Source organism: Selaginella moellendorffii, unplaced genomic scaffold (assembly GCF_000143415.4).
Source record: "Selaginella moellendorffii unplaced genomic scaffold, v1.0 SELMOscaffold_2, whole genome shotgun sequence".
Lineage (NCBI taxonomy): Eukaryota > Viridiplantae > Streptophyta > Lycopodiopsida > Selaginellales > Selaginellaceae > Selaginella > Selaginella moellendorffii.
This window is the reverse complement of record NW_003314263.1, coordinates 2,143,440-2,158,563: the sequence shown is the minus strand read 5'-3', so window position 1 is coordinate 2,158,563 and position 15,124 is coordinate 2,143,440. Positions and strand designations below refer to the sequence as shown.

Below are 15,124 nucleotides of genomic sequence, written 5' to 3'. Positions count from 1 at the left end.
AGCCTCGGCCCCCCTTTCGGGAGTGCTGCCACCGGTTTAGCTGCCGCTGGCTCCACAGTTCGTGGAGAAACCAAGTCCGGGACAACACCAAGCTCTTGATTCTCCTGGAAAAATCGAACTTTGAGTGAGAGAGAGAAGAAGAAAGTGTGAGAAGTTACTTGTGCTCCATCCTCGTCGGGAGCTCCGTGGTTCTCATCAGCATCAGTGGCTTCGCCCTCCAGAAGACTCATGAATCGCGTACTTCGAACCGGAGAAGCTCTTCCATTGCTTGCAAGAGCGTGGAACCGGAATGGTTCCAAGCTGGGGAGCTCCTGGGCCACGGGAACGAATCTGGGAACTTGGTGTAGCTCCTCGTCCTCCTTTCTTCTTGGAGCAATCAAGGAAGCGCCACCACTGCCGGTGTGAGACGAAACTCTTGCGTAAGTGACATCGCCAATTCTCACGCCGCCCAGGGGGAAGTCTACTGTCGAGGGTCTACTCAGCGAGAAGCTCGAGTCCGCGAAATTGTGAGCCGGGCAGACGCCATCGTTCTCTTCCAAGTTCTCTTCTTCCTCTTCTTCTTCCTGTTCCTGTTTGAAGCTGATCCTCTTGTGCCGCGAAGCCAGCGTGTTGGCCCCGTGAACCGAGGCATCGCATTCATGGCAGAGATAGGCCTCGTCCGCCTCGCAATACAAGCTGGCGCGTTGCATCTCACACACATCGCAATTCGGCCTCTTCGCCATTGTAGCAATCTCTGCCGGATCGAAGAATGCGAAGAAATCTCCGGCTGCTTCGGCCTCGAAATATCCACTCCAATCTAATTTCGGCGCCTCTCACCTCGAATCAGACAATGCAGCCGTGAAATCGAAGCTCCTCTCCCATCTTGTCTCGACGGTCCACGCACTGCTCCAAGAACCCTAATCCGCCATGGCCGCGTGTAATCTGCTGAGATATTTTTTTCCCCGTGAGGCAAAATGACGTAGCGCGCAATATTTGTCGAATATTCTGTATGAACAGGTGCGGATATTCGAGCCGTACTTTCTTGCTAGAGCCCTAGAACCGGGAATGGATACGGAAGAGCTTCTCGAGGCAGCATGGCGGACAATGCGGCTGGGAGTGCGATGCCCGGCGCGGCAGCCGACCTGGGACGCGATTCTCATCACGGCCGCTGGTCCCGATCAAGCGCGCCTCTACCAGCTGCATTTGCAGCGCGCAGTGGATCGGGGAAGGATTGCCAAGCACACGCTCGTTCTCGCCGTGCCGGATCCGCTGGGGCGGCGCATTGGATCCGGCGGCGCCACGCTCGGCGCGATCAGGGAGCTCGATGCAGCACTGCGATCGAAGGTTTGGATTGGAAATTATTGGTAGGAGGAAATTTTGGCATCTTGTTTGGTTCTTCTACCTCCAGGGCGATGGTTTTTCTGGGAAGCGTGTGTTGTTGGTTCATGCCGGCGGTGATTCGAAGCGTGTGCCGTGGGCGAATGCGATCGGGAAAGCTTTCCTGCCATTGCCAATTCTCGCTCAAGATGCCTGTGCTGATGAGCCAGTGCCACTGCTCTTCGATCACATCCTGGCCGTCTCGTCGCTCGCTGCTGCGCAGTTGCCAGATCGAGGTAACTTTGCTCTTTTCGTGGTGTTTCTAAGTTCCATCGTTTGTTCTTCGTGTAGGTGGATTGCTTATCATGACTGGTGATGTTCTTCCTTGTTTCGATGCTTCCAAAATGACAACCCCGCGCGATGGTGCTCTTGTCGTGACCGTGCCTACCTCGCTTGCAGTGGCTGCGAATCACGGGGTCATCCTTTCACAGAAAACAGATGATGGGACTAGCGCTTGTTTTGCGGTGGAAGATCTTCTCCAAAAACCGAGTAGAGACGAGATGTACGCTAGAGGCGCTGTTTCTTCGGACTCCACCGCGCTCCTCGACACTGGCATCTTTGTCGTCGTCGGTGACGCTTGGGACGATTTAATTCGGATGTCACTAGCGGAGTTGGATCCATTACGAATGCTGCTAGATAACGCACAAGAGGTAACTCTCGATTGTTCCCTTTTTGGTTTTTTTGTGCCGATGGACTTTGTCTTGTAGATGAGTTTGTATGAAGAGATTGCTGGAGCGTGGGTGCCTGCGCGTCATAGCTGGTTACGAAACCGTCCACTGGGAAAGCTTCTGGTCCAGGAGCTGGGAGCACAACGCTTGTATCATTACTGCGCGTGTGGGTGACGAGCCTTCCTGTTTTGAGACCACCAGCATGGATTTACTGTGCGTGCTGATGATGCAGACGACCTCCAGTTCCTCCATTTCGGAACGTCCTCTGAAATCCTGCAGCATCTGGCAAGTGATGACTCCGGCCCGATCCACCGCAGGCAATTCACTCTTGTGTCCACCAACGAGGACTCTGCCACTCGTCTTGCTTCTTCCTCGGTTATTCTGGCCTCCCGGGTTGATGGTGGTGCGGCCGTGGGTGACAGCAGTCTGGTGTTCAACAGCAGTTTATCGAGCAAAGTAAAAGTTGGTTCCAGCTGCGTGGTCTCGGGTGTGCATCACACCGAAGATTTTTTGGAGCTAAGCTTGCCGGACGGACACTGCCTCTGGGATGTGCCACTGAAGGATAGTCTTGGCCGTGTCATGCTTTGCTGCGGCCTTGGGGACAATCCAAAACTTTCGGCTACTCAGGGTGGAACATTTTGTGGGAGAACATGGGACCAAGTGCTTGGACGATTGCAGATCGAGAAGAATGATGTATGGACAGATGCCAGTACACAGCAGGACTTGTGGCACGCAAAGTTATTTTCGGTTCAGTCGGCAGGAGAACGGACCGAAAACTTTACGTTTGCAATGTGGCTGATGGGAAGCTGCAGGGATACAAGTATTTCTAAGGCCTGGTTAGCTGCAAAACGTCTCAGTTTTGCAGAGCTGCAAGAGTTCACTGATTTTGAGGCAATGCACTTGGGCATGAGCGACCTCCACGCGGAACTTGCTGCAGAGTTTGCGACAGGAAGCCTTGAAGATGGCTTGATGGACAGGAACTTCAGCTTACTTGCGAGAGAAATGCAGTTTGGTACCACCGTGGGAGCCGAAACTTTTCAAAGGCTTCTTTCTCGGGTTCCTGCGGAAGCTTCAGTACCGGCAAGCAGAAGATCTCAAGTGCGATCTGACTTGAGCAGAGGCATTGGAGACAAAAATGCAGCACGCGTTCACGAAGCTCAAGCTTTTGAAGCAGTCGCAGCAGAGACTTCAGCAGCAGTTTGCCAAGGTAATAACCTTGACGTTCTGTGGTCTTTTGTTTCAACATGTCCTTTACAGATGGTGTGGGAAGTAAACTACTTCGTCTTCAACCATCTAGATCTTCGATTGTAAACCTTCCCGTTCGGCTGGACATCGTTGGTGGATGGAGTGACACTCCTCCCTGGAGCATAGAACGCAAAGGCTGCGTGCTAAACATGGCAGTCTACTTGAACGGAGCAGCGCCTGTTGGAGCAGAAGTGCTGCTCAAGAAGATTCCTGGCGTGTGCCTCCGAGATGACACTGGTAACAACTGCTGGATAGAAGAGCCAACGAGTTTAAGAGCTCCTTTCGATGAGAACGATCCCTTTCGCCTCGTCAAGGCCGCGCTGGTGGTAACAGGCTGGACAAGTCCGGAAAACATCGTGACAAGTTCTCCTTGGGGTCTGGAGATCAACACTCGAGCGTCTGTTCCCCGGGGCAGTGGCCTAGGTACCTCGAGCATTCTAGCAGCTGCGGTGATCAGAGGCTTACTCGAAGTGAGTGGCGGTAACTCGAGCAAAGACAGCGTCGCAGCGCTGGTGTTGGTGCTGGAGCAACTTATGGGAACTGGGGGAGGCTGGCAGGACCAAGTTGGAGGGATCTATCCTGGTCTAAAGCTCACGACGAGCCTGCCATCGAAACCACTCACATTCTCGATCGAGACAGTACCTTTGCCTCCGGATTTCCGGGAAGAACTTGAGCATCGAATGCTCCTTGTCTTCACTGGACAGGTAAGTGTTCTTCAGTTTTGGTTACAAGCAAACATCAAGCTTTCGTTTCTTTTCTTCCTTTTTCCAGGTGAGACTGGCACACAAGGTTCTCCAGAAAGTTGTCAAGCGTTACTTACAGCGAGACTCGCTACTGCTGTCGTCGATCCAACGCCTCGTGAAGCTGGCAAAACTGGGACGGGATGGTTTTCTCCAGCAGGATCTCGACTCCGTGGGGAAGATAATGCAAGAGGCATGGCAAATCCACCAGGAACTCGATCCCTTTTGCAGCAACGTTCTTGTCGATTCGATTTTCAAGAAGATCAGCCATCTGAGCTGCGGCTACAAGCTCGTAGGCGCTGGTGGGGGTGGATTCGCGATTGTCATGGCCAAAGACAGGGACTCGGCAGGACTTATCAGAGAAGTTCTCTCCTCCAGCTTCAAGGATTCGATCGAGCTTTACAGGTGGAGTTTGATGGTCTAAAGTAGACACCATGATAAGGCTTAGTTTTTTTCTTTGCTAAATGGAGAAGTTGCTACCTCTGAAACTTGGTAAAAACTTCCAAATAAATTGAGAAGCCTTTAACGAATAGGTTTGAGGTGGAGAAGTTGCCACAAGAGGTCTTGATGCTTATTCTAAGCAAACGTGAGGAGGATATTTGCAACTGTGACGCTAGTGCCAAATTCCTTCGTGACTTCATTGGTGGTGAGTCTACCGTTTTTTTGCTAGCATGAACTAAAAACGATGGTACATGGTGTTTTCGTGAGGAAACAAACACATGGATGGCATGCAGAGGGCTAATACTTGGATGGCATTGATTAGGACAAATCTAGAAAAAAAATTACGAAAACCCTAAACCCTTAAAGCCGGGAACCCTAATTCCTCAACCCATTCGATGATCGCGGCAGTGTGCTGGGTGCCGAAGGGCGTGGCGAAGGCGCTGCCCGACGAGACGCCAAGATCTCGCGAGGAGCTCGATGAGGCGCTGCAGCAGGGCCTCGAGGAAGATCCGGCGGAGCAAAGGTATGGATGAAGAGAGTGCATTGCGAATGGGGAAAGATTTTCTGGGAAATTTGCTGCCCCAGCGCCGAGAACGAGGAGAGCGAGGACGAGGATGGAATGCGTGTCGAGGGAGACGATATTTCGACCGCATTGGCAGCCGCGAGGGCGCTCAAGAGTAGTGGAGCGGCAAGTGCTGTGAGTGACGGCCTTGCGGAGCTTAACATGGATGCGTACGATGACGAAAACGAAGGTTGGCTTTTTCTTTGTACTTTTTTCTTTTCTTCTTCGAACACAATCTTGCGCAGATATTCGAGTTTTTGGGAATGGTGGTGTCAGTGCGGCTTACTATCAACACGGAGAGAAGGATCCTTACCTTGTGGACGATGATGTAAGTCATTGCCTTCTCATGATATTTTCCTCCATTTTTTTCTTTTCTCTGGGGAACTAAAGCATGGCTCTCAGGATGAAGATGAGGAGGAGATAGAGGATAAAACAATCAAGCCTACCGATCTTCTGATTGTGACTGCCAAAACCGAAGATGAAGTTGGAATACTCGAGGTACTTTTTTTTTTTTTTCCTTTGGCTTCGCGCTATTCTTCTAAAGCTAGAGAAATTCGTGTTGTCAGGTGTACATCTATGAGGAAAATGACGATAATAAGTACGTACACCACGAGGTACTTCTTTCGTCTATACCCTTTTCTCTCGCATGGCTGGATTGCAACGTAAACGGCGGCGACAAGGGTGAGCACAAATACGGAGGGACAACTAACGTTCCAGTTTTGCAGGAAACTTTCTCGCTGTTGGTACTTCAGAGCCAGAAATTGAGATATGGGACCTCGACCTGGTAAGGAACAAGCATGGCTTTTACCGTTCCTCATTTGCTCATGCACAGGCAACTGAAGTTAAGCCAGTGGGTGTACTGAATCCCGACCCAAGCAAGAAAAAGAAAACAAAGTCCAAGGTATGGTGCTCAAACTAAAACTTGTTCGGATGTTAGCGTGCTAAAATTACCAGAGGAAACAAAAAACTGCAGTGTTGGGTCTGGCATGGAACTATGAGTACAGGTGTGTTTTCTTTAGATTTTTTCTCGGATTGTAGAAATTGAACTGCTGCGCTTTCCAGAAACGTACTGGCAAGCGGAAGCGCTGACAAGGCCGTGAGAGTTTGGGATGTAGTCGCACAAAAGTGCGAGCACACTCTTAAATCTCATGCTGCTGAGGTTTGGACAAGTTTTGTTACGGAAATCAGAATGACTAACTGTCTTGTACGTAGGTACAATCTATTGCATGGAATCCAAAGGAACCGACGGCTTTGCTTAGTGGATCTTATGACTGCTCGGTGGTTTTGGTATGCTCTTTTTTCCCTGTTCAATCGCAGTGGCCTGTCACTAACTCTAATTTAGACGGATATGAGAACTCCGGCAGAGGCGGGACTTCGGTGGACTGTCTCTAACGATGTCGAGTGCGTTGCCTGGAATCCCCACGTTTCACATTCGTTTTCTGTACGTAATGGTTTTAGGCACTTGCATGGTTGTTGACTCTTTTGTACAATGTTTTTTATGTAGGTGGGAACAGAAGAGGGATATGTGTACGGGTTCGACGTAAGAACTGCAACCAAGGAAGGTCCAAACGCAAGCATCTTTACACTCCATGCACATCAGAAAGCTACTTGCGCAGTTTCCTACAACTCGGCTGCTCAGAATGTAAGCTTGTAGACGCTTTTCAGATGGGATTTATGCAAATGTTGTTTTGCAGCTACTGGCAACAGCGTCTTTGGATAAAACGGTCTGTGACTTACACTTTGTCTTGCTAGTGTACTATGGAACTGATGACGAGTACGCAGGTGAAATTGTGGGATGTGACAAACGATACGCCCACACTCGTTGCAAGAACCAGTCCCGAAGTGGTAATGGTCCCTTCCGAGCTCAACAAGTTACTAAAGTGTTTGGACTGATTTCACAGGGCGGTATCTTCTCAGCGTCGTTCTGTAAGGACTCTCCCTTTTTAATGGCTATTGGTGGTACTACCGGCGAGCTACATGTAATACTGGATCATCTTTTCTCTACAAGCAGCTATAACTTGCGATTCTTGCAGGTGTGGAATACGTTAACAGATTCTAATGTTGCAAATCGTTTTACAAGCACAAATGCAAATCAGGTGGCCTTTTAGTCTTTGCTCTCACTATTACTATTTTGTTCAGTATTTGCCGACTTTTTGGTACGGACAAGGAAAAGTCGGGCACCCTCTTGTGGCGCTTTCTGACAAGCAATAAATGTCGAGATCATCTTTGTTCCATCCCGTGTTCAAGTCAACAACAATCTCTATCACCACAACTACTGTTCCACGTATCCTTGGATCTGGAGTCCTATTTCACCTTGTTCGTCCTAGGTGCTTCGGTATGGCTTCAACTCAATCTAGTAAACAGTCCTGGTTCTACGTCTTATTTCTGGAAGGAACCTCTGTGTTCGATGCTTGGCTAAATTCGTCGTCATTCCAGGTTCGTTGATGTCATTTGAATTTAAAATTCCATTTGCTTGACGCTTTCTTTCTTTCTTTCTTTCTTTCTTTCCAGGTCTCGCAAGTTCTCCTCACGCTGCCATACTCTTTTGCTCAATTGGGCTTCGTCTCTGGCATTGCGTACCAAATTCTCTACGCCGCAATGGGATGCTGGTCGTGCTACATGACATCGAGCCTGTACGTGATTTACAGAGAAAAGAGAGCAATGAGGGCCAATACTTTCGTCGATTATGAAGCCCAGAGCATCCTGGTTTGAGATTTATGAAAGCTTTTCGTATGAGTTGACAATATGTGCTTCTGGATCAGTGGTATGAAGTGCTCGATGGGTTACTTGGTTCAAATTGGAAGCTCGCCGGATTGGTAGTGAACCTCGGTTATCAGATTCTTACGTGCGTTATCTTCTTGGTCGGCTGTTCAAGGTATGAGTTTGACAAAATTCGATACTACAATGTCTTCACAAGTTCTTGCATATCAGCTTATCGTACTTACTAAACAGTTATGTGGACAAGAGAACATGGACAATCCTGCTTGTGTTTTGCTTCATTTTGATCGTTTTTATCCCAAGAGCACAGCACTACCGGATCTGGTCGTGCATAGGAATCGTGGCAACATCTTATACGGCATGGTATATAACCATCGCTACCATTTACCACGGAAAGGTCATCAACGTCTCGATCGTTTTTCTTTCTAAACTAAAATCTTTGACTACAGAATTCCAATGCTACGCATTCTGCTCCAAACAACACGGCAGGATACTTCGTTGGTGCGACCAACCTGCTCTATACTTTTGGAGGTCACGCGGTAACCATGTAAGCGTAAGCTCGCCTTTTCTTATTTCATCTTGAAATCTCACTGGAAGAAACAAATCGCAGTGAAATAGTTGATGCGATGAAGAAGCCAGAGAAATTCAAGACGGTCTACTTCTACTGCTCAGCCTACATACTCACGCTTACTTTGCCGTCCGCCATCGCTGTGTACTGGGCATTTGGAGACTCCATGGCGCACCACGCGTACTCTATCGTGGTTCTACCGGACTCTATGTTTCGAGTCACGGCAATCGTGCTCATGCTCGTCCACCAGGTAACTTGATCCAGGTAAAAGAACATATAAAACAGTGCTTTTCTTTTAACACTTGTTCCCATTCATCCAGTTCATGCAGTTCGGTTTCCTGTCGCTTCCAGTTTTCATGAAATGGGAGAGGCTGCTGGGCATTCATGGATCTAGCAACTATTACTTGAAATCGATTTCCAGAATTCCTGTAGTTCTGGTTATGTGGTTCGTGGCCATTATGGTTCCTTTTATCGGCCTCATCGATTCGGTTGTGGGAGCGGTGTTTGCGAGCTTCAGTGTCTACGTTTTGCCATGTACGGCTCATATGGTGCTCTTCAAGAGCTCATCGTATAGAATGGCAAGTAACTTCTTATTAGACTTTTCTTTCTTCACTAACATATCGCATTTGTTATAGATTTCCGTGGAACAGCCACCCTCTTGGATGCCATGGAATTGGATTGGCATGTACTGCGTGAATCTGGCAGTAGTACTGTGGGTTTTGATCGTGGGAGTGGGTTTTGGAGGATGGGCCAGCCTCGTTGCGCTCCGGCATAACATCAATAGCTTTGGCCTCTTTCCACAGTGCTACCAATGCAAATCGTCTTAGTTCGCTCGACCACCTTGTGAATGGTAAGTACAGCTACGTCGTAGAGCTGGAACTTAACTTGTTTTTGCTCAGGAGCGATTCAGTCTTGCAAGAAAGCTGATCTAGGATTTTCTTCTCACATAGTTTCCAGATCCATGGAAGTTCCTTGGGCTTTCTTTTCACGCTGACGTGGGAAAGGTCGAAAAACAATGTTAAATGGTGCTTTGGCGAGTAAACACACAGAATCTAATAGTCAATTGCGATCGTTGGTTTTTTCCAAACCTCTCAAGCATGACACTGATGGGCTCCTGCATGGAATCTGAAAATCAATTGTTTTTTTCTTTCCAGTGCTCCCTTAATTTCCAAGTCTTGCGAGAATAAGCTTGTGGAATCTCAGTTTTAATGATATACAAACAATGGTGCGAGGTTCTCCAAAGCCTGAAGTACTAATAGTAAAATATAACATGTCAGGGCTGAAAGCTTTTGATCACAGCTTATCTTTGATACGTAGGGTTGAATTAAAAACTTGCAAGAAATAAGGTCGCGAATAAGATGGACGACATTGTTTTCTCCCGAGAGGGGGGATCTTCCTTGTCGCCGGACGATTCATCCATAGCAGGAGGCGCAATTTAGGGTAACAGAGCAGCGATGCCAGAGATTTTGGGATTATAGGGCGGATGGTGGAGACGCTGGAGAAGGGTCCGTTGCGCGAGATTGTGGCGCAGCTCACCAGGCAATGGTTTCTAGAGGCGCTGGAACTTGCCATGGCTGGCGATCGCCAGATGCAACAATTGATTGGCAAAATGTTTTGCACGGGCTATGGATGCCACGCCAATCTCAGCCAAGTGAGTATAACTAGTCGATATCTCTTCTTTTCTCTCTTGTATTGATTGTTCTTGGGCGCAGGGAATAGAATGGTTGAAGAGATCGGGCATGCCCGCCGCCGAGATAGAGGAGTTCCTCCACTCTCCTTCTGATGATGGCGATGCACTGTGACTTTACTTCCTCTTGTAAAAACTTTCAAAGACCAATAAGGCTAGGTTTTTAGGTTTGCTGTTGGTGCCGAATTTTTTTTGAAGTGCCTTGGTGGTGAGAAAGAGATTAGATTGTACTCTACTTACGTGGTAATTAACTATCGTAAGCATTATAAAGCATGGGTGAAGCAGTGTAGTGATGAACTAAAAACGGGCTTGCAGAGGCTAGTACTTTATGGTTGTGATTGGCATTGATTGGCCAAAGCTTGAGAAATGGGTGGGATGATCCTTTGCTTCCTGGGCTGCGTCGAAGGGGCGTTCCCCTGAACGCAATCAACAACTTCTGCCGTGCGTATGAGATTGTCAATGCAAAGCCCAGACGGGATCTTCACGAGGACGATGGTGGTCTTCCAGCCGCTCAAGGTTCATCGCTTCACTATTTCTGTTCTTTCTTATGACTCCCCATGCACGCAGGTGACGATTATCAATTTTGAAGGGCACGAACAAGACCAGGTTGTGGAGGCGAAGCGCTTCCCGGACGCAAACTCCCCCACGTACAAGGTTTGTTAAAAACATGATTTGCACAGAAGAAGGAAGAAATCATCTTTTTCAGACCGTATACATTGAGGGAACGGACTTTTGAGAGCACGACTACTTTGGTCTGTCTAGAGGAAAGTCGGTCTTGTTGCGGTATGCATTCCCAATAACGTGCGTATGTGCTGGAAGACTGATATGGAATCAACGAAGAGAGAGATCCCTTACACCCTAAGCCAACTGGTTAAAAGGGTGATCACTTGATTGTGGGGGCACAGCGCGGCGGCAAGGGCAAGGAGATATGTCGTCACTCAGCCGGGAGCTCGTGTTCCTCATCTTGCAGTTCCTGGATGAGGAGAAATTCAAGGAGACGGTGCACAAGTGAGGAGATTTGTGGTTTATTCTTGTTGGTGGATGTAAGTGTTGTGTGATTTTGGCAGGCTGGAGCAAGAATCTGGCTTCTTCTTCAACATGAAGTACCTTGAAGATCAGGTCCAGAATGGGGAGTGGGACGAGGTGGAGAGGTACTTGTCTGGCTTCACCAAGGTGGATGACAATCGCTACTCCATGAAGATTTTCTTGGAGATAAGAAAGCAAAAGTACCTCGAGGCCTTGGACAGGTGAGTGACTAGTTCTCTCTCTCTCTCTCTCTCTCTCTCTTTTTTTGCTTTTCTCTTATCTCTTGTGGCGAGCCGATCTGTGTTGTTTGCAGGCAAGATAGAGCGAGGGCAGTGGAGATACTAGTCAAGGACCTCAAAGTGTTTGCGTCCTTCAACGAAGATCTGTACAAGGAGCTTACACAGCTTCTTACGCTGGGAAACTTCAGGTTTGAAGTGTAACAAGGCCCTTTTGTAGGCTGTCCTGACACCCTATGGACTTGGTTGCAGAGAAAACGAACAGCTGTCCAAGTATGCGGACACGAAATCTGCCCGGACCATAATGCTATTGGAGCTTAAGAAACTGATTGAGGCCAATCCTTTGTTCTGGGAGAAGCTTGCATTTCCGGGGCTCAAAGCGTCACGGCTCCGAACGCTGATTAATCAAAGGTGCGTCCCTGCTTTTCCAGCTACTTCTGTGCTGATAGAAGAAATACATTTCTTTTTTTCTTTTTTCCCAGCCTCAATTGGCAACATCAGCTTTGCAAGAATCCTAGGCCCAACCCAGATATCAAAACTCTGTTTGTAGATCATACCTGTAGCGCGCCGAATGGAGCCCGCGCGCCACCACCAGCAAACAGTACCTTGGTCGGGAGTCTTCCGAAAGGTGGCGGGTTCCCCCCCTTGGGTGCGCACATCGTACGTGCAACTTTCAGGCTTTACTTTTACTGTCTAACAGCTTTGGTTTTGAAACGTGTACAGCCTTTTCAACCAGCGGCCCCTACAGCTAGTGCACTTGCAGGCGGGATGGCCAATCCAAATCCTCCGTCACATCCAGGCGTTGTTGGAGGGCCTGCTGCTCTCGCCGGAGCTCCGAACCCAGGTCTGGTTTTTGTTCTATTGCCGCTTTCAAGTTTTCAGCCGAGTTTCTTTCAGCTGCAATGCTAGAGCGACCCAGGACGCCTCCGCCAGCCCCTACGGTTGATTTCCAGACGGCTGATTCCGAGCACCTAATGAAGCGAAACCGACCTGTTGTGGAAGAGGTCGAGATGAAAGCGATAGTTTGGACTTTGTAAGTGACTTGCAAATGCAGGTGAACTTTCCGGGACCAAACATTCAGCAAGCGTCATACACGATAGATGATATTCCAAAGACTGTTGCGAGGACCATCAACCAGGGTTCCTGTGTTGCGACAATGGACTTCCACCCTTTGCAGCAAGTCATTCTTTTAGGTACAGTGCCCGCCGTGGTAGAAACGCTCTGATCTTTCTTTTTTCTGGCAGTTGGTACAAATGTGGGTGAAATTGCTATTTGGGATGTGGCCACGCGGGAACGCCTCGCGCTGAAAACGTTCAAAGTCTGGGAGGTTTCAGTGTGTTCTATGCCTCTCCAGGTCTGCTCATGTCCTTTTTATGTCTAATTCTAGCGTTCTAACGTGCTTTACAGACTGCTCTCGTTGAAGACCCAGCAGTTGCTGTTACGAGTTGTTTGGAGTCCAGATGGAAATTTTATAGGTGCGCGCGATTGTCATATGCTGTTGAGCTAACTCGTTTTGCATGCGTGCAGGGGTGGCTTTCAATAAGCACATTGTTCAAGTTTATCAGTATTTTGGAGGCGTCGAGCTACGGCAGCAAGTGGAGGTATGTACGCATTGTTTATACCTTGAGAAGACGAAAACACTTGAATGTTTCTCTTCCAACGGATTGATGCGCATGTGGGGAGTGTGAACGATCTTGCATTTGCCCATCCAAGCAAGCAACTGTGCATAATTTCTTGTGGCGATGACAAAACGATCAAGGTCTGCATAATCTTTGAGAAAAGTATGGACTGAAAGGGCGATGAAAAAACCAGGTGTGGGATGCGGTGAGTGGTCGCAACAAATACACTTTTGAGGGTCACGAAGCGCCAGTGTACTCTGTTTGTCCGCATCACAAGGAAAGTATACAGGTAAGATTGTGAGTTGAGCGTGTACTCTGATTTCAACACTGTTGTTCTTGGCAGTTCATATTTTCTGCAGCAATGGACGGCAAAATCATGGCGTGGCTGTACGATTGCTTTGGTTCACCGGGTGACTTGGATGCGCCTGGAAGTTGGTGCACAACAATGGCCTACAATGGCACAAGGTTTGTCTCGTTTGTCTCGTTTCTATCGTAAGACACGCGCTAAACGAGGCTATGTGTTTTGTAGGCTCTTTTCGTGCGGAACTAGCAAGGAGGGTGACTCATTCCTTGTCGAGTGGAATGAAAGTAAAGGGGCTATCAAACGCACGTACATTGGATTCCGTAAGAGAATGCCAAACGTTGTCCAGTTCGACACTAGGAACTGCTTTCTAGCGGTTGGGGACGAGTTCTCGGTCAAGTTCTGGGACATGGACAACATAAACTTATTGACCTCCATCGATGCCGACGGCGGATTGCCTGTAAGCACTTTTTCGTTTCGATGAAGATTCGTTGCTATAACGTTCTCTGTAGGCTTGCCCGCGAATTCGTTTCAACAAAGAAGGCTCTTTACTCGCAGTAACAACAATCGACAATGGTTTCAAGATTTTGGCTAATGCAGATGGCTTGCGGCTTGTACGGTCTTTTGAGGGTAACAAAGTACCTCCGGAAACAAAGGTATGACGGTCTATCCATGAAGGAATTTGTAAATTTGCATGTTTCTTCAGGGGAACGGTGCAAGTGCATCAGGCAGCGGGGTTGTGGCCATTGACAGACCAGTTTCACAACCGGTACCCTTTACTGGAGGGGTATGGACGGAAATTTCTTTTGAAATGCCTTATGACAAATATAACTGCAGAACGGCATTGAAAATGGACGCCCGGAGACAAAACCCCGAACTACAGACGACTCAAACAAACTGTGGAAGCTAACTGAAATTGTGGAACCCTCTCATTGTCGTGCATTAAAGCTGCCAGATACTCTACCAGCAAGCAAGGTACTTGACTATTCATAAGCTTGAGTCTTTACACTTTCTGCAACAGATATCAAGACTTACCTTCACAAACAATGATCTGGGCTTATTAGCGCTCGCTTCTAGTGCAGTTCACAAGGTTTGGAAATGGTCTCACAATCCACTTGGAAGAGTATGTGTGATGATCTGAATCTAGACCTTACCGATCCTGACACTCATTTTGTTCTTACAGGAAACTGCTAGTTTTCCACCACAACTAGCCCAGCCATCAAGTGGGATTCTCATGACCAATGATACGACCGAGAACAATCCAGAAGAAGCTGTGCCTTGCATTACCTTGTCAAAGAATGACTCTTACGTGATGCTAGAAGGGTGCTCTTGAGAAGGGAGGAGTGTAAGCGACTAATTTTTCCATTTTACTTTAGTCACTTAACCATGCTTTCGACCACTTGGAGGGGTTTCACTCACCACCTCCTTAAGTCCAATTCAGGACTTGGGGCTTGCTAGCCCCGAGAATGGCATCCACGCCACTCATCCCTTGCACTTAGTCCAAGTGCTCCACGTGTCCGGTCCCAAGACCAACACCCCAAGGTACCACTGACATACTAGCCCGTTACGCTAAGGCCATGCCCCTTTACCTTGGTCATACCGGTGGTCTAACACCACCTACATCACAGTCCCGTCTCTCAAGGACTGGACCATCTGTTCATGAGTGATCATTCCAGATCCACTCCTTAGCATCCTTAGGATGCCCATAGACGTGAGGAATAGCCTTCCCCAATATCCCCTTTTCTAGTCCCCACCAAGTCCCTTTCTGCCCATGGCCGTGTTCACCAACACTACCACTGGATCGAGGCCCACAAGCCCGACCACTAAGTCCCACGGTCTTCTGGGACTTCCTCACCACACGATTGTGTCCTTGGTCACTACCCCAGAGGACTGCTCCTCTTCCTTTCCACAGTCTGGGCCTTTGGGACAACATTTCGGAACACCGTGGCCTTACGCG

The 15,124-nt window shown here is 48.4% G+C and overlaps 4 protein-coding genes and 1 pseudogene across 5 annotated transcripts in view; 4 read left to right on the top strand and 1 right to left on the bottom strand.

The window, feature by feature from the left end:
• The window catches only part of LOC9662210, a 1,226-nt gene extending 296 nt beyond the window's left edge, over positions 1 to 930 (bottom strand). The window contains exons 1-2 of the mRNA XM_024660555.1: positions 159 to 930; positions 4 to 104 (exon numbers count right to left, since the gene is read on the bottom strand). Coding sequence (XP_024516323.1) covers positions 4 to 104; positions 159 to 722 — 665 coding nt within the window. The 5' untranslated portion in view covers positions 723 to 930. The remainder of the gene's footprint in view (positions 1 to 3; positions 105 to 158) is intronic.
• Positions 931 to 1,054: 124 nt separating this feature from the next.
• LOC112341585 (bifunctional fucokinase/fucose pyrophosphorylase-like) lies at positions 1,055 to 4,539 on the top strand. The gene is made up of 7 exons (XM_024661957.1): positions 1,055 to 1,323; positions 1,388 to 1,592; positions 1,648 to 2,006; positions 2,064 to 2,190; positions 2,257 to 3,231; positions 3,282 to 3,973; positions 4,041 to 4,539. The coding sequence occupies exons 1-7, from the start codon at positions 1,084 to 1,086 to the stop codon at positions 4,431 to 4,433; spliced, it is 2,991 nt and encodes a 996-aa protein (XP_024517725.1). The 5' UTR covers positions 1,055 to 1,083; the 3' UTR covers positions 4,434 to 4,539.
• A 296-nt stretch (positions 4,540 to 4,835) lies between these two features.
• On the top strand, positions 4,836 to 7,122 carry LOC9662209 (uncharacterized WD repeat-containing protein C17D11.16). Its single transcript, XM_024663082.1, has 16 exons — positions 4,836 to 4,973; positions 5,036 to 5,202; positions 5,258 to 5,340; positions 5,415 to 5,510; positions 5,579 to 5,693; positions 5,738 to 5,796; positions 5,845 to 5,913; positions 5,967 to 6,016; positions 6,075 to 6,171; positions 6,225 to 6,299; positions 6,355 to 6,453; positions 6,517 to 6,654; positions 6,707 to 6,736; positions 6,795 to 6,857; positions 6,914 to 6,991; positions 7,046 to 7,122. The coding sequence occupies exons 1-16, from the start codon at positions 4,846 to 4,848 to the stop codon at positions 7,118 to 7,120; spliced, it is 1,422 nt and encodes a 473-aa protein (XP_024518850.1). The 5' UTR covers positions 4,836 to 4,845; the 3' UTR covers positions 7,121 to 7,122.
• A 78-nt stretch (positions 7,123 to 7,200) lies between these two features.
• Positions 7,201 to 9,444, top strand: LOC9662208 (auxin transporter-like protein 3). Of its 2 annotated transcripts, none has more exons than XM_024663074.1 (9): positions 7,201 to 7,448; positions 7,524 to 7,718; positions 7,775 to 7,887; positions 7,944 to 8,127; positions 8,180 to 8,277; positions 8,341 to 8,548; positions 8,619 to 8,876; positions 8,934 to 9,148; positions 9,209 to 9,444. In XM_024663074.1, the coding sequence occupies exons 1-8, from the start codon at positions 7,224 to 7,226 to the stop codon at positions 9,123 to 9,125; spliced, it is 1,473 nt and encodes a 490-aa protein (XP_024518842.1). In that variant the 5' UTR covers positions 7,201 to 7,223; the 3' UTR covers positions 9,126 to 9,148; positions 9,209 to 9,444. The 2 variants fall into 2 exon arrangements, with proteins under 2 accessions (XP_024518842.1, XP_024518838.1); XM_024663070.1 differs by having other exon boundaries at positions 9,198 to 9,444.
• Positions 9,445 to 10,850: 1,406 nt separating this feature from the next.
• On the top strand, positions 10,851 to 14,554 carry LOC9662207 (annotated as a pseudogene).
• Positions 14,555 to 15,124: the final 570 nt, after the last annotated feature.